Source organism: Nerophis ophidion, linkage group LG19 (assembly GCF_033978795.1).
Source record: "Nerophis ophidion isolate RoL-2023_Sa linkage group LG19, RoL_Noph_v1.0, whole genome shotgun sequence".
In the NCBI taxonomy this organism is placed as follows: Eukaryota; Metazoa; Chordata; class Actinopteri; order Syngnathiformes; family Syngnathidae; genus Nerophis; species Nerophis ophidion.
This window is the reverse complement of record NC_084629.1, coordinates 38,787,001-38,813,250: the sequence shown is the minus strand read 5'-3', so window position 1 is coordinate 38,813,250 and position 26,250 is coordinate 38,787,001. Positions and strand designations below refer to the sequence as shown.

Sequence of the window (26,250 nt, the reverse complement as noted above, 5' to 3'; positions counted from 1 at the left end):
TCGCCAATTTAAAACTTATGATTGGATACTTGCTCGGGAGAGACAAGTGAAAATCCAATCACAGTCACATTTAACGTAAGGCTACCTAGACTTCAATAAACACCCCTCAAAATACCATCATTTATGTCACCACATGACCACGGCTGAAGAAATACTACACAGAAACACACCAAAAATGCTTTAAAAATCAATAAACCTGCATTTAAAACACATCTTACACGATACTGTCAAAATTAAATGATTGTAAAAATACATATTAACTATGGAAAAATAAATAAATAAAATATATAGGTAAAAAATTGAAAACCAATGATTTCTCCGCTGGCCGGGTACGGGTATGGCCCCAGTGCCACTTCCTGCTTTTCGCCAATTTAAAACTTATGATTGGATACTTGCTCGGGAGAGACAAGTGAAAATCCAATCACAGTCACATTTAACGTAAGGCTACCTAGACTTCAATAAACACCCCTCAAAATACCATCATTTATGTCACCACATGACCACGGCTGAAGAAATACTACACAGAAACACACCAAAAATGCTTTAAAAATCAATAAACCTGCATTTAAAACACATCTTACACGATACTGTCAAAATTAAATGATTGTAAAAATACATATTAACTATGGAAAAATAAATAAATAAAATATATAGGTAAAAAATTGAAAACCAATGATTTCTCCGCTGGCCGGGTACGGGTATGACCCCAGTGCCACTTCCTGCTTTTCGCCAATTTAAAACTTATGATTAGATACTCGCTTGGGAGAGACAAGTGGAAATCCAATCGCAGTCACATTTAACGTAAGGCTACCTAGACTTCAATAAACACCCCTCACAATACCATCATTTATGTCACTACATGACCACGGCTGAAGAAATACTACACAGAAACACACCAAAAATGCTTTAAAAATCAATAAACCTGCATTTAAAACACATCTTAGGTGGTACTGTCAAAATTAAATGATTGTTAAAATACATATTAACTGTGGAAAAATAAATAAATAAAATATATAGGTAAAAAATTGAAAATCAATGATTTCTCCGCTGGCCGGGTACAGGTATGGCCCCAGTGCCACTTCCTGCTTTTTGCAAATTTATTTGTTTAGATACTCGCTTGGGAGAGACAAGTGAAAATCCAATCGCCGTCACATTTAACGTAAGGCTACCTAGACTTCAATAAACACCCCTCAAAATACCATCATTTATGTCACCACATGACCACGGCTGAAGAAAGACTACACAGAAACACACCAAAAATGTTTTAAAAATCAATAAACCCGCATTTAAAACACATCTTACGTGATACTGTCAAAATTAAATGATTGTAAAAATACATATTAGCTGTGGAAAAATAAATGAATAAAATATATAGGTAAAAAATTGAAAACCAATGATTTCTCCGCTGGCCGGGTAAGGGTATGGCCCCAGTGCCACTTCCTGATTTTCGCCAATTTTCGCTTGGGAAAATCCAATTGCTGTCACGTTTTAACGTAAGGCTACTACCTATATGGGCTACTGTCCAACAACACGTCATCTGATTGGCTATGGCAAACTGTCTACCAACCGGCGGACTAATTAGCCCTCCAACAAGTCAATAACATCAACAGAGCTCACCTCCGTGCCTTCACGCACAGCGTAAAAAGTTTGGCGGACAAAATGAGACGAAGAAGGTGTCTTCCTGTGGGAGAAAGTTGTGCATGTAAACAAACTATGGTGAGTTCAAGGATCGATTAAATTAGTAGGACAAAATGGTGCTTGCCGACTACAATCACCAGTGAAGCAGCTTTAGTACAAACAGCGGCATTTCTATCAATGAGGAAGGTTTGTGTCCTCCTAGTAAAACAAAAAAAATATACATTTTGTTCTATTTTCACACATCTGTAAAAGAGGTCCAAGGAGCCCCTATGGCGGCGCTGACCCAAAACCTAGCCGTGCGGTTCAGAAACAGTGACAGGCAAATGTGAAACGTCAACATATATTTATCCTTTCTTACCTTACCTTTCTTCTATCCTAACGTGAGGTATTTTATTTTGGGTGTGTAGCTAGCCGAGCATCCCATACACATTTTCTCATTTCAACCCAAACAACCTCATTCTTTAAAACTTTGACTGCAAAAATGTATTTTATTTCAACATTTATGAGAGAGACATGCGGTAGAAAATGAATTTAAATAAATAATTAAAAAAAATATATATATATGTCCTGAGTTACAGTATGCCCCCTAGTGGTTGTGGCCCTAAACAACCACATAGACTCTAATAAACATTTAATAGAGTTGACAGTCCACTGCAGTAGCAATAAAACACCACCAGGTGGCAGTGCTCCCTGGTGAATAACCCAGTTAATGACAGAATCTGCTTGGAATCATTCAAAAATGTTTTATTTTGGTGATTAAAAATACGTGATTTGAATCATTTTCGTTTTGTTTTCAGGTTGTTTCTTGTGAGGGAAAGCCAAAGCAAGCCCAAGACCTTCGTGCTGTCGCTGTGCCACATGCAGAAAGTCAAACACTTCCAAATATTACCGGTGAGTGAGCGCCTTAAACAAAATAAAAGTCATTGTCTCTTATTCTGAAGGCCGGTCTTTGGCAAGTCCGTCACGATTTATTCACGGGCGTCGGTGTAAAAAAAATTAACTGTCAATTTTCACATTATTGATTTCATTGCAAACATATTTTTAAAAAATGCAGAAGAAGTTTAATAGCCTTGTAGTGTTGTCCCGATACCAATATTTTGATACTTTTCGATACTTTTCTAAATGAAGGGCACCACCGAAAATGCTATTATTGTCTTTATTTTAACAAAAAAATGTAATGTACATGAAACATATCTATATTATTGTCATTTAGTCCTTCAATAAAATAGTGAACGTACTAGACAACTTGTCTTTTAGTAGTAGTAACAATAATAATAATAGATTTTATCTGTAAAAAGCACTTTACATTCAGCGAACAACCTCAAAGTTCTACAGTCTATTAAAAATAAAAGTTAATAACAAAAAAACAACTGGCACAGCCTAATAGCTATAACTAGTATGCATACATCTAAAAAAAAAGGCTTTTTAAAAAAAGAAAAGTTTTTAAACTTTTTTTAAAAGCATCCACAGTCTGTGGTACCCTCAGGTGGTCAGGGAGAGCGTTCCACAGAAAGCCCGGTCTCCCATTGTAAGTAAATTGCTTTCGTCCTCTCCAGGGTTCTTAGTCATCATTGTCACCGACGTCCCACTGGGTGTGAGTTTTCCTTGCCCTTATGTGGGCCTACCGAGGATGTCGTAGTGGTTTGTGGAGGCCTTTGAGACACTAAGGATTTAGGGCTATATAAGTAAACATTAATTGATTGATTGACTGATTGATAAACACAAAAAAGACTCCTAATTAGTCTGCTGACATATGCAGTAACATATCGTGTCATTTATCTACGTATTATTTTGTACACATTATGAGGGACAAACTGTAAAAAAATGATGATTAATCCACTTGTTCATTTACTGTAAATATCTGCTTATTTTCTGTTTTAACATGTTTTATCTACACTTCTGTTAAAATGCAATAATCACTTATTCTTCTCTTCTTTGATACTTGACATTAATTTTGGATGATACCACACATTCAGGTATCGACGATACCAAGTAGTTACAGCATCATACAATAAAATATAATACACCAATACTATTATGGTTAAAAAACACTGATGTAAAGGGTAGGTGTCTTGTTGTTTTCTGTTTTAACATGTTCTATCGACACTTCTGTTCAATGTAAAAATCACTTATTCTTCTCTTCTTTGATACCTGACATTAGTTTTGGATGATACCACATATTAAGGTATCGATCTGATAGCAAGCAGTTACAGTATCATACATCAAAGTCCTCATGTGTCCAGGGACATATTTACTGACTTTATAAACATAATATTATTTTTTTAAATAGAAAAAATATAGTATATAGTAGTATCGACTAGATACGCTCCTGTGCTTGGTATCATTATAGTGGATGTCAGGTGTAGATCCACCCATGGCGTTTGTTTACATTCAGGCGCGCTAGCTTTTGTTAGCAGCAAGCTATTGCGATAATAATACTTGTAAGAAACTTACTTTATTTGTCGCCATGGAGGCCAGGATTAATGATTTAGAAATAGCTAAAACACTGAGGATGGACGTTAGCCGCTAGCGAGCTAGCCATGTCTTAAATCAGCTCTTCCTGAGGGTGTTTCAGTGTTATAACTTCACCTTTTTCTTGACTTTTTACACCAAAATGCGTCCGTTCTCCCTTCTCTATCTACTTGTAAGTACTCCGGGGGAACCGGTACTTTTTAGAGGTGGTATAGTACGGAATATCATCCATTAGTATCGCGGTACTAAACGAGTACCAGTATACCGTGGAACCGTATTGACAAGTTGGCAAATACATCATTTGACGCATCTTAATTCCGATTGAGCCAATCCGATGGTCAGTAATCAGTATCGACCCACTTTCTTGATCGCTACAAATGTATACATCCTTAAGATTTTACCGATACCAATATCGATATTCCTACCAGTTTTGATGGTGTATCTTATTGTTACAAACTTTTCTGTGGTGTTGCATCCTTATTTGTCATTATTCCAAGTCTTTTTTTAAGTGACTTCAACAGCCTGTCGTAATTACGGGTTAGGGTTCTTTATATTAAGAAATAAAAAATACAAATAGCTGTAACATTTGTCCTTCTGTATCAACCCAATTCGAGAACCGATACCAACAAATACCGGTACTCGGTATACACCTCGAGTTATCACTGTTGCTGATTCATGGCTTTTAATAATTATCCCCTCTGGTTGACACCGTATTTGTTTTGATTCTCCCGGCTAACAAGCTGGCGGCTATTTCTGTGCCCCCGTACACAGTGTGCCGCCACTCCTTTCTTGTCAATTACCATCTAAAAACGACAGAATTTAGAATATCATAAGTATTACTATAAAGTATCATAATCAAGTAATATTAATGCTGGAAGATGAGATTAAACATGTTACACACAGAGAGCAGGCGTGTTAATAACTAAGCTAACCGCTAAGCTAGCTTGAAACAACATACGAAAGTATTTATTAATGTTCAAGCAGAAAGGAGCTAATATTGACAGGAAATAAACATTAATATTAACATAGTACTAATGGTTGGATTGTCATCGTCGCTACACGGCATGTCAACAACACCCGGGAAGTTGTCACGTTGTGTAAATGGTAAATTAAAACAGAATTCAATAATTTGAAAATCCTTTTCAACTTATATTCAACTGAATAGACTGCAAAGACAAGATATTTAACATCGGAACTGGTAAACTTTGTTATTTTTTGTAAATATTAGCTCATTTGGAATGTGAATAAGCTGAAACAGGTGGCAAAAAAGACTGATAAAGTTGAGGAATGCTCATCAAAGACTTATTTGGAACATGCCACAGGTGAACAGGCTAAATGGGAACAGGTGGGCGCCATGATTGGGTTTAAAAGCAGCTTCCGTGAAATGCTCTGTCGTTCACAAACAAGAGTGGGGCGAGAGTCACCACTTTGTCAACAAATGCCTGAGCAATTTGTTCAAGAGCAACATTTCTCAGGCAGCTATTGCAAGGAATTTAGGGATTTCACCATCTACGCTCCGTAATATCATCAAAAGGTTCAAAGAATCTGGAGAAATCACCGCACATAAGCGGCGAGGCTGAAAACCAACATTGAATGCCCGTGCACCGCATCAAAAAGCGACATTGGTGTGTAAAGGATATCACCACGTGGGCTCGGGAACACTTCGGAAAACCACCGTCAGCAACTGCAGTCGGTCGCTACATCTGCAAGTGCAAGTTAAAACTCTACTACGCAAAGCCACAGCCTTTTATCAACAACACCCAGAAATGCTTCGCCATAAAAAATATCATCTTTGCAGTCTATTCAGTTGAATATACGTTGAAAAGGATTTGTTGTATTCTCTTTTTATTTACCATTTACACAACGGTTTGAGGTTGTGTAAGAGGTGTGGATAAACAAGTATGTGATATCAGGGTGTGATCGATACCAGGGTGATCAGGTCAAAATATTTATTTAATTTAAAAAGTTTTTTAAAAGAGTCGTAGACTTTAATAGTTTTATTAGAGATGACTATGCAGGTGAGCTCAGGTCCATGGCACCATGTGAGAGACAGCACCCTCTAGTGGCCACATGGAGCAGAGGTCCGGGTCTGGTGTTGGTTCTCAGCTCCGTCTTGTACCACACTGCAGGTCCAGGACGAAGGGGACTCGGTCCACAGTCTGGACGACGGTCACACGCGCTTCTTGGACTTGATTCAGCTGGTGGACTTCTACCAGCTCAACCGGGGCGTGCTGCCCTGCAAACTCAAACATCACTGTACCAGGACCACCTTGAGACAACCAGGACCACACCTTGACAACCAGGACCACTTTGTAACAGCCAAGACCACCTTGTGACAACCAGGACCACACTTTGACAACCAGGACCAGCGTGTGACAATCAGGACCAGACTTTGACAACCAGAACCAGGTTGTGTCGACCAGGACCAGACTTTGACAACCAGGGCCAGCCTGTAAAACCAGGACCACACTTTGACTTATGGGACCACCTTGTGACAACCAGGAACATATTTTGACAACCAGGACCATACTTTAAAAACCAGGACCACCGTGTGACAACCAGCAACGTATTTTGACAAGCAGGACCGTACTTTGACAAGCAGGACCACTTTGTGACAACCAGGACCGCACTTTGACAACCAGGACCATACTTTGACAACCAGGACCAGACTTTGACAACCAGGACCAGACTTTGACCACCAAGACCACACTTTGACAACCAGGACCATACTTTGACAACCAGGACCAGGCTTTGACAACCAGGACCAGCCTTTGACAAACACGACCAGGGTGTGACGACCAGGACAATCATGTGACAACCAGGATCAGGGTGTGACGACCAAGACCATCATGTGACAACCAGGACCAGGGTGTGACATCCAGGACCATCATGTGACAACCAGGACCAGTGTGTGACGACCAGGACCAGACTTTGACAACCAGGACCAGGGTGTGACGACCAGGACGAGCATGTGACAACCAGGACCAGGGTGTGACAACCAGGACCAGCATGTGACAACCAGAACCAGGGTGTGACAACCAGAACCAGGGTGTGACAACCAGGACCAGTGTGTGACGACCAGGACCAGACTTTGACAACCAGGACCAGGGTGTGACGACCAGGACCAGCGTGTGACGACCAGGACCAGGATGTGACAACCAGAACCAGGGTGTGACGACCAGGACCAGTGTGTGACAACCAGGACCAGAGTGTGACGACCAGGACCAGCATGTGACAACCAGGACCAGGGTGTGACAACCAGGACCAGTGTGTGACGAACAGGACCAGGATGTGACGACCAGGACCAGTGTGTGACAACCAGGACCAGGGTGTGACAACCAGAACCAGGATGTGACGACCAGGACCAGCGTGTGACGACCAGGACCAGCATGTGACAACCAGGACCAGGGTGTGACGACCAGGACCAGGGTGTGACGACCAGGACCAGTGTGTGACGACCAGGACCAGTGTGTGACGACCAGGACCAGACTTTGACAACCAGGACCAGGGTGTGACAACCAGGACCAGGGTGTGACAACCAGAACCAGGATGTGACAACCAGGACCAGTGTGTGACAACCAGGACCGGGGTGTGACGACCAGGACCAGCATGTAACAATCAGGACCAGGGTGTGACAACCAGAACCAGGATGTGACGACCAGGACCAGTGTGTGACAACCAGGACCAGAGTGTGACGACCAGGACCAGCATGTGACAACCAGGACCAGGGTGTGACAACCAGGACCAGTGTGTGACGAACAGGACCAGGATGTGACGACCAGGACCAGTGTGTGACAACCAGGACCAGGGTGTGACAACCAGAACCAGGGTGTGACGACCAGGACCAGCGTGTGACGACCAGGACCAGCATGTGACAACCAGGACCAGGGTGTGACGACCAGGACCAGGGTGTGACGACCAGGACCAGTGTGTGACGACCAGGACCAGTGTGTGACGACCAGGACCAGACTTTGACAACCAGGACCAGGGTGTGACAACCAGGACCAGGGTGTGACAACCAGAACCAGGATGTGACAACCAGGACCAGTGTGTGACAACCAGGACCGGGGTGTGACGACCAGGACCAGCATGTAACAATCAGGACCAGGGTGTGACAACCAGAACCAGGATGTGACGACCAGGACCAGTGTGTGACGACCAGGACCAGACTTTGACAACCAGGATTAGGGTGTGACAACCAGGACCAGGCTTTGACAACCAGGACCAGCCTTTGACAAACACGACCAGGGTGTGACGACCAGGACAATCATGTGACAACCAGGATCAGGGTGTGACGACCAAGACCATCATGTGACAACCAGGACCAGGGTGTGACGTCCAGGACCATCATGTGACAACCAGGACCAGTGTGTGACGACCAGGACCAGACTTTGACAACCAGGACCAGGGTGTGACGACCAGGACGAGCATGTGACAACCAGGACCAGGGTGTGACAACCAGGACCAGCATGTGACAACCAGAACCAGGGTGTGACAACCAGAACCAGGGTGTGACGACCAGGACCAGTGTGTGACGACCAGGACCAGACTTTGACAACCAGGACCAGGGTGTGACGACCAGGACCAGCGTGTGACGACCAGGACCAGGATGTGACAACCAGAACCAGGGTGTGACGACCAGGACCAGTGTGTGACAACCAGGACCAGAGTGTGACGACCAGGACCAGCATGTGACAACCAGGACCAGGGTGTGACAACCAGGACCAGTGTGTGACGAACAGGACCAGGATGTGACGACCAGGACCAGTGTGTGACAACCAGGACCAGGGTGTGACAACCAGAACCAGGATGTGACGACCAGGACCAGCGTGTGACGACCAGGACCAGCATGTGACAACCAGGACCAGGGTGTGACGACCAGGACCAGGGTGTGACGACCAGGACCAGTGTGTGACGACCAGGACCAGTGTGTGACGACCAGGACCAGACTTTGACAACCAGGACCAGGGTGTGACAACCAGGACCAGGGTGTGACAACCAGAACCAGGATGTGACAACCAGGACCAGTGTGTGACAACCAGGACCGGGGTGTGACGACCAGGACCAGCATGTAACAATCAGGACCAGGGTGTGACAACCAGAACCAGGATGTGACGACCAGGACCAGTGTGTGACGACCAGGACCAGACTTTGACAACCAGGATTAGGGTGTGACAACCAGGACCAGACTTAGACAACCAGGACCAGGACCAGGACCAGCAGGGCCTCACAGGATGAAGACTACTCTACAGGAGATCAAAGTGAATATTATATTGGATCAGTTTTAGTCCAGGTCAGTATTTGAGACTACTTGTCCAGGTCAGTATTTGAGACTACTTGTCCAGGTCAGTATTTGGGACTACTTGTCCAAGTCAGTATTTGGGACTACTTATCCAGGTCAGTATTTGAGACTACTTGGACAGGTTTTCATTTTTTTTTATCACAACACTTTTATTTCTTCTAAACTACAAGCAGTGTGATATCGTTCATGGAATCTCCTTTAACTTGTTCTGGATCATCTGTTCATATCCTGCAGACTTCATAAAGTATTTTTGTGTCAACACCTGTATCATCTCATTATCCTCATATAGACTCCGATACTGTGTCCATCACACAATCTCATACTGTGTCCATCAGACAATCTGATACTGTGTCTATCACACAATCTTATTCTGTGTCTATTACACACAATCTGATACTGTGTCTATCAGACAATCTGATACTGTGTATATCAGACAATCTGACACTGTATCTATCAGACAATCTGATACTGTGTCTGTCAGACAATCTGATACTGTGTCTATCAGACAATCTGACACTGTGTCTATCAGACAATCTGATACTGTGTCTGTCAGACAATCTGATACTGTCTATATCAGACAATCTGACACTGTGTATATCAGACAATCTGATACTGTGTCTATCAGACAATCTGACACTGTGTATGTCAGACAATCTGATATTGTGCCCGTCAGACAATCTGATACTGTGTCTATCACACAATCTGATACTGTGTATATCAGACAATCTGACACTGTGTCTATCAGACAATCTGACACTGTGGATATCAGACAATCTGACACTGTGTCTATCAGACAATCTGACACTGTGGATATCAGACAATCTGACACTGTGTATATCAGACAATCTGACACTGTGTATGTCAGACAATCTGATACTGTGCCCGTCAGACAATCTGATACTGTGCCCGTCAGACAATCTGATACTGTGTCTGTCACACAATCTGATACTGTGTATATCAGACAATCTGACACTGTGTATATCAGACAATCTGACACTGTGGATATCAGACAATCTGACACTGTGTCTATCAGACAATCTAACACTGTGGATATCAGACAATCTGACACTGTGTATATCAGACAATCTGATACTGTGTCTATCAGCCAATAAGATACTGTTTATCAGACAATCTGGTACTATGTCTATCAGCCAATCTGATGTTGTGTCAATCAGCCAATCAGATACTGTCTTTTAGACAGTCTGATACTATGTCTACCCGCCAAACTGATACCGTGTCTATCATCCAATCTGATACTGTCTATCAGAAAAGCTGATACTGTCCATCAGACAAGCTGATACTGTGTCTATCATCCAATCTGATGCTGTCTATCAGCCAATCTGATACCGTCTATCAGCCAATCTGATACTGTGTATATAAGCCAATCAGATACTGTCTATCACAAAATCTGATACTGTGTCCATCAGCTAACCAGATACTGTCTATGAGACAATCTGGTACTGTATCGATCAGCCGGTCTGATACTGTATCGATCAGCCTATATATATATATATATATATATATATATATATATATATATATATATATATATATATATATATATATATATATATATATATATATATATATATATATATATATATATATATATATATATATATATATATATATATATATATATATATATATATATATATATATATATATATATATATATATATGAGTGCATTGTTCAGCTGAAGGCAGGGTGCAGTTATGAAAAATGACCACTAGATGTCAGTAGAATGCAGGTGTTGACTCCAATGCAGTTTTCAGTTAGCATGACAGATCCAACATTGGTGTCGACTGCAAACTGATACACACAACATGCTCCTCACTCTACTTTGTCTCTTATTGCACATTGTTGATGCACCTTTGTGATGATATCAACCTGCTCCTTTGTGCTGATATCAACCTGCTCCTTTGTGATGATATCAACCTATTCCTTTACGCTGATATCAACCTGCTCGTTTGTGCTGATATCAACCTGCTCCTTTGTGCTGATATTAAACTTCTCCTTAGTGATGATATCAACCTGTTCCTTTATGTTGATATCAACCTTCTCCTTTGTGCTGATATTAACCTTCCCCTTAGTGATGATATCAACCTGTTCCTTTATGCTGATATCAACCTTCTCCTTTGTGCTGATATCAACCTGCTCCTTTGTGCTGATATTAACTTTCTCCTTAGTGATGATATCAACCTGTTCCTTTGTGCTGATATCAACCTGCTTCTTTTTGCCGAAATCAAGCTGCTCCTTTGTGCTGATATCAACCTGTTCCTTTGTGCTGATATCAACCTGTTCCTTTGTGCTGATACCAACCTTCTCCTTTGTGCTGATATCAACCTGTTCCTTTGTGCTGATACCAACCTTCTCCTTTGTGCTGATATCAACCTGCCCATTTTAGCTGATATCAACCTGCCCTCCGGTGATGATATCAACCTGCTCCTTTTTGCTGATATCAACCTGCCCTCCGGTGATGATATCAACCTGCTCCTTTTTGCTGATATCAACCTGGTCTCCGGTGCTGGTATCCACCTGCTCCATTGTGCTGATATCAAGCTGCTCCTAGTTCCCAAGGACTGCGGTCCACAAAAAGTTCCTAAAAGTTGTTGAAAGGTTTCCTGCCCTGTATCGGCGCTGGCGGCTGTATGGACGTTATGGATCCATCAGCACCCACAGCCTGTGGACTCCCAGAATGCTTCACTCTGCTTGTGATCCTTCGCCTTGGTCTTCACAGACACACACAGTACTCTTAGTACTTCATCCATCCATCCATCCATTTTCTACCGCTTATTCCCTTCAGGGGTGTTGCACTACTGCATATTGTGTGTTACTGTAGTACTTTCCCCCCAAAAAACTACATACACATGTCAAACACAGTAATATAAGTACACAACTGTAGTATTACCTAATTGTAGTATTTTACAAAACAACTACATGCACATGTTAAACACAGCAATACATGTACACAGTAGTAGTACTGTATAATTGTAGTATTTTACCCAAAAAACTTCATTCACATGTTATACACAGTAATACAATTACACAGTAGAAGTAGTCCTATATAATTGTAGTACTTTACAAACACAACTACATACACTTGTAAACACAGTAATACACAGTAGTAGTACTATATAATTGTAGTACTATACAAACACAACTAAATACACATTTTAACACAGTAATACACCGTAGGAGTACTATATTATTGTAGTACTTTATAAACACAACTACATACACATGTAAACACAGTAATACACCGTAGTAGTACTATATAATTGTAGTACTTTACAAACACAACTACATACACATGTTAAACACAATAATACACAGTAGTAGTACTTTTCTCAGTGGGAGGTGAGAGAAGTGCTGGCTGTCCAGAGTCAGGACTTGTCCCTGTGCATCGGTTATGGACATTATGTTAGATCCACTATGGACTGGACTCTCTCTATTATGTTAGATCCACTATGGACTGGACTCTCACTATTATGTTAGATCCACTATGGACTGGACTCTCTCTATTATGTTAGATCCACTATGGACTGGACTCTCATACTATTATGTTAGATCCATTAAGGACTGGAATCTCACACTATTATGTTAGATCCACTATGGACTGGACTCACACTATTATGTTAGATGCACTATGGACTGGACTCTCTCTATTATGTTAGATCCACTCTTCCCCCACTCGTGAACAAGACTCCTAGGTACTTGAACTCCTCCACTTGGGGCAGGGTCTCCTCCCCAACCCGGAGATGGCATTCCACCCTCTTCCCGGGGAGAACCATGGACTGGGACTTGGAGGTGCTGATTCTCATTCCGTTCGCTTCACACTCGGCTGCAGTGAGAGCTGAAGATCCCGGTCAGATGAAGCCATCAGGACCACATCATCTGCAAAAAGCAGAGACCTAATCCTGCGGTCACCAAAGCGGAACCCCTCAATGCCTTGACTGCGCCTAGAAATTCTGTCCATAAAAGTTATGAACAGAATCGCTGACAAAGGACAGCCTTGGCGGAGTCCAACCCTCACTGGAAACGTGTCCGACTTACTGCCGGCAATGCGGACCAAGCTCTGGCACTGATCGTACAGGGAGCGGACCGCCACAATAAGACAGTCCGATACCCCATACTCTCTGAGTACACCCCACAAAATTTCCCGAGGGACACGGTCGAATGCCTTCTCCAAGTCCACAAAGCACATGTAGACTGGTTGGACAAACTCCCATGCACCCTCAAGAACCCTGCCGAGAGTATAGAGCTGGTCCACAGTTCCACGACCAGGACGAAAACCACACTATTCCTCCTGAATCCGAGGTTCGACTATCCGGCGTAGCCTCCTCTCCAGTACACCTGAATAGACCTAACCGGGAAGGCTGAGGAGTGTGATCCCACGATAGTTGGAACACACTCAATCAATCAATCAATCAATGTTTATTTATATAGCCCTAAATCACAAATGTCTCAAAGGACTGTACAAACCATTACGACTACGATATCCTCGGAAGAACCCACAAAAGGGCAAGGACAACTCACACCCAGTGGGCAGGGAGAATTCACATCCAGTGGGACGCCAGTGACAATGCTGACTATGAGAAACCTTGGAGAGGACCTCAGAAGTGGGCAACCCCCCCCCCCCCCCCCCACTCCCCCCTCTAGGGGACCGAAAGCAATGGATGTCGAGCGGGTCTAACATGATACTGTGAAAGTTCAATCCATAGTGGCTCCAACACAGCCGCGAGAGTTCAGTTCAAAGCGGATCCAAGACAGCAGCGAGAGTCCCGTCCACAGGAAACCATCCCAAGCGGAGGCGGAGCAGCAGCGTAGAGATGTCCCCAACCGATTCACAGGCGAGCGGTCCATCCTGGGTCCCAACGAGCGGTCCATCCTGGGTCTCGACTCTGGACAGCCAGTACTTCATCCATGGTCATCGGACCGGACCCCCTCCACAAGGGAGTGGGGGACATAGGAGAAAAAAGAAATGAAGCGGCAGATCAACTGGTCTAAAAAGGAGGTCTATTTAAAGGCTAGAGTATACAGATGAGTTTTAAGGTGAGACTTAAATGCTTCTACTGAGGTAGCATCTCCAACTGTTACCGGGAGGGCATTCCAGAGTACTGGAGCCCTAACGGAAAACGCTCTATAGCCCGCAGACTTTTTTTGGGCTTTAGGAATCACTAATAAGCTGGAGTCCTTTGAACGCAGATTTCTTGCCGGGACATATGGTACAATACAATCGGCAAGATAGGATGGAGCTAGACCGTGTAGTATTTTATACCTAAGTAGTAAAACCTTAAGGTCACATCTTGGGTGCACAGGAAGCCAGTGCAGGTGAGACAGTACAGGCGTAATGTGATCAAACTTTCTTGTTCTTGTCAAAAGTCTACCGGTCCCCCTTCTTAAAGAGAGGGACCACCACCCCGGTCTGCCAATCCAGAGGTACCGCCCCCAATGTCCACGCGATGCTGCAGTCTTGTCAACCAAGACAGCCCCACAGCATCCAGAGCCTTAAGGAACTCCGGGCGGGTCTCATCCACCCCTGGGGCCTTGCCACCGAGGAGCTTTTTAACTACCTCAGCAACCTCAGCCCCAGAAATAGGAGAGCCTACCACAAATTCCCCAGGCACTGCTTCCTCAACGGAAGACGTGTTGGTGGGATTGAGGAGGTCTTTGAAGTATTCCTTCCACCTATCCACAACATCCGCAGTTGAGGTCAGCAGAACACCATCCTCACCATACACGGTCTTGACAGTGCACTGCTTCCCCTTCCTGAGTCGGCGGATGGCTGTCCATAATCGCTTCGAAGTCATCCGGAAGTCGTTTTCCATGGCTTCTCCGAACTCCTCCCATGTCCGAGTTTTGTTAGCTGCACACCGCTTGGCCCGTCGGTACCTGTCCACTGCTTCCTGGAGTCCTATGAGCCAAAAGAACCCGATAGGACTCCTTCTTCCGCTTGACGGCATCCCTCACCGCTGGGGTCCACCAACGGGTTCTAGGATTACCGCCCCAACTACCTTGCGGCCACAGCTCCAATCGGCTGCCTCGTCAATAGAGGTGCGGAACATGGTCCACTCGGACTGAATATCCGGCACCTCCCTCGAGACATGTTCAAAGTTCTGTACGGTATATATATGTGTGTGTGTGTGTGTGTGTGTGTGTGTGTGTGTGTGTAGTGGAACATTATTGATCTGGTTATTCCGTCAGCGTTTAAAGTGCTTTTTATTTGCCAATTAAGGCCATTGAGTTTTTATAGACATTGGCTTAGCAATCATCTTGTCTGAGAAGATCAGTGCCGGGGTCGCGGGAGGTCGCGGAGACACTTCCTGGCGGTCCTGGCGCTGAAACAATGAAGTAATGCCGAGGGACTGACTCATCCAGGATGGAAATGTGCAAACACATCCCAGATACTTTCCATCCCTGCAGTATTGATCTGAGGAGTGCACCAATAATGTCCTTCGGCTGGGATTTATGACTTTGTGTTCCGTGAACATCGTGTCTTCTTCAAACCACTGGAACAGGAAGTGTTAGGTCTCTAGAACGACTACACGTCCGCTCATGCAGGAATCAATCAGGAGCACGCCTGCCTTCTGTGGAGTTTTTCCCTTGCAGCGCCTCGCCTCATCCAGGAGGGACTGAAGTCTGGCCTGCTCCTCTGCATGTTGATGCCTCGGTACCATGGAGAGTGGAACACATGGAGGAGAACATGTTGGGGGAACTGTTTGGACGTAGAGGGATGGATACTCATGAGAACAATAAAAGGAAAACACTGCAGAATAAACAAACATTAATCACATGATCTTTGGAATCTTAAACATGTTCCACCATCTCACATATGTTCCATCATCTCAAATATATTAAATCATCTCAATTATAATCCACCATCTCAATTATGTTCCACCATTTCACATATGTTCCACCATCTCAATTATGTTCCACCCTCTCACAAATGTTCAATCATTTAACATATGTTCCACCATCTCAATTATGTTCCACCATCTCAATTATGTTCCACCATTTTACATATGTTCCGCCATCTCACATATGTTCCACCGTTTCAAATATGTTCCATCATCTCACATATGTTCCACCATCTCAATGAAGTTCCACCATCTCACAGATGTTCAATCATCTCAAATATGTTCTATCATCTCAATTATATTCCACATCTCACAGATGTTCAATCATCTCAAATATGTTCTATCATCTCAATTATGTTCCACCATCTCAATTATGTTCACCATCTCAGTTATGTTCCACCATCTCACATATGTACAATCATCTCACATATGTTCCACCATCTCAATTATGTTCCACTATTTCAAACATGCTCCACCATCTCAATTATGTTCCACCATCTCACAGATGTTCCATCATCTAACATATGTTCCATTATCTCACATATGTTCCACCATCTCAATTACGTTCCACCATCTCAATTATGTTCCACCATCTCACAGATGTTCCATCATCTCAGATATGTTCAATCATCTCACATATGTTCCATCATCTCAAATATGTTCCATATTTTCAATAATGTTCCATCATCTCACATATGTTCCACCATCTCAATTATGTTCCACCATCTCAATTATGTTCCACCATCTCACATATGTTCCACCATCTCAAATATAATGCATCATCTAACATATGGTCCATCATCTCACATATGTTCCACCATCTCAATTATGTTCCACCATCTAAATTATGTTCCACCATCTCACATATGTTCCACCATCTCAATTATGTTCCAGCATCTAAATTATGTTCCACCATCTCACATATGTTCCACCATCTCAATTATGTTCCTCCATCTCAAATATGTTCCACCATCTCACATATGTTCCATCATCTCACATATTTTCCATCATCTAACATATGTTCCATCATCTTACATATGTTCCACCATTTCAATTATATTCCACCATCTGAATTGTGTTCCACCATCTCACATATGTTCCACCAACTCAATTATTTTTCACCATCTCAAATATGTTCCACTATATCACATATGTTCCACCAACTCAATTATGTTTCACCATCTCAAATATGTTCCACTATATCACATATGTTCCACTATCTCACATATGTTCCACCATCTCACATATGTTCCATCATCTCACATATGTTCAATCATCTCAAGTATGTTCAATCATCTCAATTATGTTCCATCATCTGAAATATGTTCCATTTTCTCAAATATGTTTCACCATTTCACATATGTTCCACTATATCACATATGTTCCACCAACTCAATTATGTTTCACCATCTCAATATGTTCCACTATATCACATATGTTCCACTATCTCACATATGTTCCATCATCTCACATATGTTCCATCATCTCACATATGTTCCATCATCTAAAATATGTTCAATCATCTCAATTATGTTCCATCATCTGAAATATGTTCCATTTTCTCAAATATGTTTCACCATCTCACATATGCTCCATCATTTCACATATGTTCCATCATCTCACATATGTTCCACCATTTCAATTATGTTCCACCATCTCAATTATGTTCCATCATCTCAAATCTGTTCCATTTTCTCAAATATGTTTCACCATCTCACATATGTTCCATCATTTCACATATGTTCCATCATCTTAAATATCTTCCGCCATCTCAAATATGTTCAATCATCTCACATTTGTTCCACCAACTCAATTATGTTTCACCATCTCAAATATGTTCCATTATCTCACATATGTTCCACCATCTCACATATGTTCAACCATCTCAAATATGTTCAATCATCTCAATTATGTTCCATCATCTCAAATATGTTCAATCATCTCAAATATGTTCAATCATCTCAATTATGTTCCATCATCTCACATATGTTCCATCATCTCAAATATGTTCAATCATCTCAAATATGTTCAATCATCTCAATTATGTTCCATCATCTCAAATATTTTCCATTTTCTCAAATATGTTTCACCCTCTCACATATGTTCTATCATTTCACATATGTTCCATCATCTTAAATATGTTCCACCATCTCAAATATGTTCAATCATCTCACATTTGTTCCACCAACTAAATTATGTTTCACCATCTCAAGTATGTTCCACTATCTCACATATGTTCCACTATCTCACATATGTTCCATCATCTCACATTTGTTCCATCATCTCAAATATGTTCAATCATCTCAATTATGTTCCATCATCTCAAATATGTTCTATTTTCTCAAATATGTTTCACCATCTCACATATGTTCCATCATTTCACATATGTTCCATCATCTTAAATATGTTCCACCATCTCAAATATGTTCAATCATCTCAAATATGTTCAATTATCTCACTTATGTTCCATCATCTCAAATATGTTCAATTTTCTCAAATATGTTTCACCATCTCACATATGTTCCATCATTTCACATATGTTCCATCATTTCACAATCTCAATTATGTTCCTCCATCTCAAATATGTTCCATCATCTCACATATGTTCCATTATGTCAAGTATGTTCCACCATCTCACATATGTTCCATCATCTCACATATGTTCCATCATCTCACATATGTTCCATCATCTCACATATGGTCCACCATCTCAATTACGTTCCACCATCTCAAATATGTTCCATCATCTCACATATGTTCCACCATCTCACATATGTTCCATCATCTCACATATGTTCCATCATGTAAAATAAGTTCCACCATTTCACATATGTTCCATCCTCTCACATATGTTCCATCATCTCACATATGTTCCACCATCTCACATATGTTCCATCATCTCCCATATGTTCCACCATCTCACATATGTTCCATCATCTCCCATTTGTTCCATCATCTCACATATGTTCCACCATCTCAATTACGTTCCACCATCTCAATTATGTCCCACAATTTCACATATGTTCCATCATCTCAGATATGTTCCATCATCTCAAATATGTTCCATCATCTCACATATGTTCCATCATCTCAAATATGTTCTATCATCTCACATATTTTCCACCATCTCACATATGTTCCATCATCTCACATATGTTCCATCATCTCACATATGTTCCACCATCTCAATTACGTTCCACCATCTCAATTATGTTCCACGATTTCACATACGTTCCATCATCTCACATATGTTCCATCATCTCAAATATGTTCCATCATCTCACATATTTTCAATCATCTAAAATATGTTCCGCCATCTCACATATGTTCCACCATCTCAAATATGTTCCATCGTCTCACATATGTTCCATCATCTCACATATGTTCCATCTTCTTAAATATGTTCCACCATCTCAAATATATTCTATATTCTCACATTTGTGATATCATGATAATCATTGTTGACATGAACTTATTGACATAATTGTTGTTTACATGATTATCATTGTTGACATGAACTTATTGACATAATTGTTTACATGATAATCATTGTTGACATGAACTTATTGACATAATCGTTGTTTACATGATAATCATTGTTGACATGAACTTATTGACACAATCGTTGTTTACATGATAATCATTGTTGACATGATCTTATTGACATAATCGTTGTTTACATGATAATCATTGTTGACATGAACTTATTGACATAATTGTTTACATGATTATCATTGTTGACATGAACTTATTGACATCATTGTTTACATGATAATCATTGTTGACATGAACTTATTGACATAATCATTGTTTACATGATAATCATTGTTGACATAAACTTATTGACATAATTGTTGTTTACATGATAATCATTGTTGACATAAACTTATTGACATAATTGTTGTTTACATGATTATCATTGTTGACATGAACTTATTGACATAATTGTTTACATGATAATCATTGTTGACATGAACTTATTGACATAATCGTTGTTTACATGATAATCATTGTTGACATGAACTTATTGACACAATCGTTGTTTACATGATAATCATTGTTGACATGATCTTATTGACATAATCGTTGTTTACATGATAATCATTGTTGACATGAACTTATTGACATAATTGTTTACATGATTATCATTGTTGACATGAACTTATTGACATAATTGTTTACATGATAATCATTGTTGACATGAACTTATTGACATAATCATTGTTTACATGATAATCATTGTTGACATGAACTTATTGACATAATTGTTTACATGATAATCATTGTTGACATGAACTTATTGCCATAATCATTGTTTACGTGATAATCATTGTTGACATGAACTTATTGACATAATAGTTGTTTACATGATAATCATTGTTGACATGAACTTATTGACATCATTGTTTACATGGTAATCATTGTTGACATGAACTTATTGACATAATCATTGTTTACATCATCATTGTTGACATGAACTTATTCACAAAATCATTGTTTACATGATAATCATTGTTGACATGAACTTATTGACTTAATTGTTGTTTACATGATAATCATTGTTGACATGAACTTATTGACATAATTGTTTACATGATAATCATTGTTGACATGAACTTATTGACATAATCATTGTTGACATGATAATCATTGATGACATGAACTTATTGACATAATCATTGTTTACATGATAATCATTGTTGACATGAACTTATTGACATAATTGTTGTTTACATGATAATCATTGTTGACATGAATTTATTGACATAATCATTGTTTACATTGTAATCATTGTTGACATGAACTTATTGACACAATAGTTGTTTACACTCATGTTGAAATGCTTCAAGATCTTCCCAGCTGAGAACATGCAGTTCAACACTGTGTTCCTGCAATGAGAAGAGTGGAACATTATTGCAATAAAAGAGAAACATGTTGGAACATAAAACTGCAGACAAAGTTGTCTGACATTAAAATAAAATCAATCAAATGAAATACATGAAGAAAATGGATGCAGCGATACGGGCAATAAAATTGTACATTAGTGATCTTCAAAAATACAAACATGAATATTAATGCATCGTTTTGTTATGATAAAGATGACAAAACATATTTATAATCAAATGTCATGATCCGTAATTAATAATACTCTGAATACTTCATCACGATTATGATCAAGTCATGGAATAATAATGTGCCTAATTACGTTTATTAAAAGAGTTCAACTGTGTTTATTGTATCTGCCGTGTGGATTTCACTGTAAAAAGATCAAAGATGGAATATTCAACAAACAAAAAATGAGTTTCAAGAAGATTAAAGTTGTGAAGTGTTTTAAAAATTACTTTTAAAAAGCTATTATTTTTACTTGTTTGTTACTTGCTCGAATAAGTATTTGAAATAATAATCATAAATACTCCTTAACATATTTAATATTATTATTAACAATAATAATAATCATAGTAATAATAATAATAATAATATTGACAATAATATTAATACTGCTACTACTTCTACTACTACTACTACTAATAATAACGATAAAAATAATAATAATTATAATAATAATGACTATAATAATAATTATAACGATGATAATAATAACAAAATAATTATAATAATAATCATCATCATCATCATCCTCATAATCATAACAATAACATAATTGCTATTGTTATGATTGTTATTACGATTTTAATTATTATTAAGTTTATTATTATTAATATGATTAGTATTAATGTTATTGTCAGTATTCTTATTATTACTATTATTAATGTTTAAAATGTTAAGGAGTAACATCATCATCATCATCATAATAATAATAACAATGATAATACAAAATGTTTAATAAGATTTCATCATCATCATATCATTATCATCATTATCATCATCACAATAATACTGACACAAATAATAATAATAATAATAATAATAATAATAATAATAATAATCTGTGATGAGGTGGCGGCTTGTCCAGGGTGTACGCCGCCTTCCGCCTGATTTTAGCTGACCCCAAAGGGAATAAGCGGTAGAAAACGGGTGGATGGATAATAATAATAATAATCATCATCATCATCATCATCATCGTAATAACAATAATATTTATATTAATAATTATAATCATTATCATAATAATAATAATAAAAATGATAAAATAATAATAATAATCATAATGGTAATGATAATAATAATAATAACACAAATAAACATAATGATAACAATAACAACGATAATAAAAAATGCTTATAATTATTGTAGTAATTATAGTAAAAACAATAATAACACTAATAATAATGGTAATGATAATAATATTAATAATTATAATAATATGGATAATAATAATATTAATAGTGCAAGTAATAATAATAATAATAATAATATTAATGATAATAATAATAATAATAATAATAGTCATTATCATCATCATCATTGTAAAACAATAATAGTAATATTAACAATGATAATTATCATAATAATAATAACAATGATAAAAATGATTATACAAATACTACTACTAACAATAATAATAATATTAATAGTAATAATAATGATAATGATAACACAAACTGATAATAAAAATACTTCTAAATACTATAGTAACTATAGTAAATAATAACACAAATCATTATGATGATAATAATAATAATAATAATAATAATAATAATAATAATATAAGTCATAATAATAATAATACAAGTAATAATAATAACAATTTTACTACTCATCTTAATAATATTAACAAAAATCATAATACAAATAATAATAATAAACATCAAAATAACAAGAATAATAATACTAATAGTATTAATAATAATAATTATCATAATACTGATAATAATAATGTGAGTGTGAATTTTGTCTGTCTATATGTGTTGGCCCTGCGACGAGGCGGCGACTTGTCCAGGGTGTACATCTCCTTCCGCCCGATTATAGCTGAGATAGGCTCCAGCGCCCCCCGTGACCCCAAAGGGAATAAGCGGTAGAAAATGGATGGATGGATGGATGGATGGATGGATAATAATAACAATGATAATAATAATAATAATAATAATAATAATAATCGTCATCATCATCACTATCATCATCATAATAATAATAACAATAATAATCATCATAACAGTAATAATAATAATAAAAATAATAATACTTATCATCAGAATAATTATAACAACGATATAAATACAAATAATAATATTAATAATACTCATCATCATCATAATAATAATAAGAATGCTAAAACTAATACAATAATGATAATAAAAACAAAAATAATAATAAAAATAGTAAAAATAACAATCACAATTATAATAATGACAATAAAAACAACAGCAATAATAATAATTATATTAATAATAATAAAATGACAATAACAATAATACATATAATTATAGTAAAACAGTATTAACAACAATACTACTACTACTACTACTACTACTACTACTACTACTACTACTACTGCTACTAATAATAATAATAATAATAATAACACTAGTAACAATAATACAAATAGCACTTGCCAGACTGTTTGTGTCTACTGAAAGTCAGACATCCACCTCCACTCTGTCCTCTGTGATCCACAACAGGTAGACGGAGCACGTTTGATTCCCTGCGGGCCTTCTGCTCCTCCAGCGGGGTTCCTCTTATTCTGTGTTGGACCCTGAAACACTTCTTCATGTCCTTGAGGAATTAACATGGGAGGACTGCCTCTGCTCCGAGGGAGCCCTATTGAGGCCACGTACCGCCCACACCCCCACATAATCCTCCTCCGAGACACACCTCCACGGGCCGGACCAGACCAGCAGGACCGCTGTTTACAAGATAGTCCACCTTGTGAAGACAATGTCCTCCCATTCTACTTCTGGACTTGGAAACCTTTGTGGAAGTCAGCCAGGGATTGAAGGACTTGGACCAGGCACAGAAGAACAAACTGTGGCCTCCCAGAACCTGGACTCCATGGACCAGGTAAAACCTGCTGACCTGTCCCACATGGAAGTAGTCCTCCTGGTAAAGTTAAAGTAGACGTACCACAGACAGTCACACACACACTAGGTGTGGTGAAATTATCCTCTGCATTTGACCCATCACCTTCTTCCAGCCGGCATGTGGGCGATCAGCAATCTGCACACCTGGTCCCGATGAAGGTGAGCGGTATAAAGACCAGTGGACCCAAGGATCCTGGCCGGAACTTAACCATTAGTTACCCTAGTAAGCACACCTTGTCTGGCTTCTATCCTGCGTTCTCGCTCTCTCCCTGTGACTTCCTGGTTTCCGTGTCTGATGTCTGTGTTGTCCTCCCGCAGTGCTTTTCCCGAGTTCTCCTGTTGTTCCTCTCTGAATTCTGGACTGCCTCCCTTTGATCTCGACCTTTCGCATGGACCTGGACCTTCTTCGCCCCGCTTAGTCCCCGACTATCTGCCTGACCGCGGACTGCCTACCTGCTTTGTCCCTCCTCTCGCCCAACACAACACTAGGTAACACACTGTGGAGTGGGGGGCGTAAGGACCGGCCTCGAAACCAGCAGCAGGTGAGTGGATTGCCCAGCTGGGAATGGTTATCTCATCACCTGTCGCCTGTATTAGCAGCAGCCGGACCGAGACACGTTGTAGGAGTTAGAGGTGCTGGTTATTGCCGGAAAGAAAAAGCCAAAAAGACTGAGAAGTCACGGAGCAGAGACTGTCATGAGGGGCTTCCAGATGCAAAGACCGAAAAGTTGTAGCGTGGAGTGCGGTCCTAGCGTGTGCGTGCTCACAAATAAAGACATTGTTCCGCCAGACTACCGCATACTTGCCAACCTTGAGACCTCTGAATTCGGGACATTGGGGGTTAGGGGGCGGCGCGGTTGAGGTGGGCGTGGTTGGGGGGTTGGGGTTTGGTGGTATATTGTAGAGTCCCGGAAGAGTTATTGCTGCACGGGGTTCTGGGTATTTTTTTGTTGTTGTGTTTATGTTGTGCTGATGTTGTCCAGAAAATGTGTTTGTCATTCTTGTTTGGTGTGGGTTCACAGTGTGGCGCATATTTGTAATAGAGTAAAAGTTGTTTATACGGCCACCTTTTAACATTGTTGCCCGGGTGGGAATCAGGAGAAATACGGGAGAACAGTTGCCCCGGGAGATTTAACGGGAGGGGCGCTGAAATTTGGGAGTCTTCCGGGAAAATCGGGAGGGTTGGCAAGTATGGACGACCGGGCTCATGAGGAGGTCTATTACGGTCGGGAGGACCCACGAGAGGGAGACATCACACACACACTACAGCTAATCACACACATAGCCTCACACACACATACTCTTGGATTTTGTCACACACCGTTCTATAGTTTATTAGTATTGTTTCATTATTATACATATATTACCGTATTTCCTTGAATTGCTGCTGGGGCGCTAATTATTTTAAAACCTTTTCTCACTTACCAAAGGCATGCAGTAAAAATTTGAGTGTGATGTAAGGATACCATCATGAAAAGCACATTTAATAAACAATAAACCTTATTATGGTCTTACCTGTTGCGATCTGTGGCTCAGATCTTCACGTGTTTGTTTTTTCATTCTCTGTCTGACCCGTTTATTTCCTGTTTTTATCCATCACTATGGTTACACATCAGTCCACCTGCTAGTCTCGCCCCGCACACCTGCTAATAATTATCACCCTCCTATTTAAGCTCACCTTTTCTGTTCACTCATTCTCGGATCCTAATTTGCCCACGCGCATCAGTGACGACTCTCATCATTCGTATGTATTTTCTCGCTAGCTCTCACGCCAAGCCACTTTATTGTCTAGCTTTCATGCTAAATGTTTTGTTTACTCTTTTGTGTCCTCGTACCAAGTTTTAGTTTTCCTTGTTTTATCCTAGCTTTCACGCTAGCGTCTTTTGTTTACTTTTTCTCTTTACACCAGTATTTTTGTTCATAGACTTTTGTTATTAAATAAATACCTTATATCTTACCTTTGCTGTGTTCTGCTTCGACGCATCCACGGGAAAACTA

The 26,250-nt window shown here is 39.8% G+C and overlaps 1 protein-coding gene and 1 long non-coding RNA gene across 3 annotated transcripts in view; both read left to right on the top strand.

The window, feature by feature from the left end:
- The window catches only part of grb14 (growth factor receptor-bound protein 14), a 37,664-nt gene extending 28,015 nt beyond the window's left edge, over nucleotides 1-9,649 (top strand). For both annotated transcript variants that reach the window (XM_061879941.1, XM_061879940.1), the window contains 2 exons: nucleotides 2,436-2,529; nucleotides 6,240-9,649. In XM_061879941.1, coding sequence (XP_061735925.1) covers nucleotides 2,436-2,529; nucleotides 6,240-6,446 — 301 coding nt within the window. In that variant the 3' untranslated portion in view covers nucleotides 6,447-9,649. The remainder of the gene's footprint in view (nucleotides 1-2,435; nucleotides 2,530-6,239) is intronic.
- Nucleotides 9,650-23,805: 14,156 nt separating this feature from the next.
- On the top strand, nucleotides 23,806-25,079 carry LOC133537795 (uncharacterized). The gene is made up of 3 exons (XR_009802844.1): nucleotides 23,806-24,232; nucleotides 24,366-24,475; nucleotides 24,571-25,079. It is a non-coding gene; the product is annotated as an uncharacterized LOC133537795 (long non-coding RNA).
- Nucleotides 25,080-26,250: the final 1,171 nt, after the last annotated feature.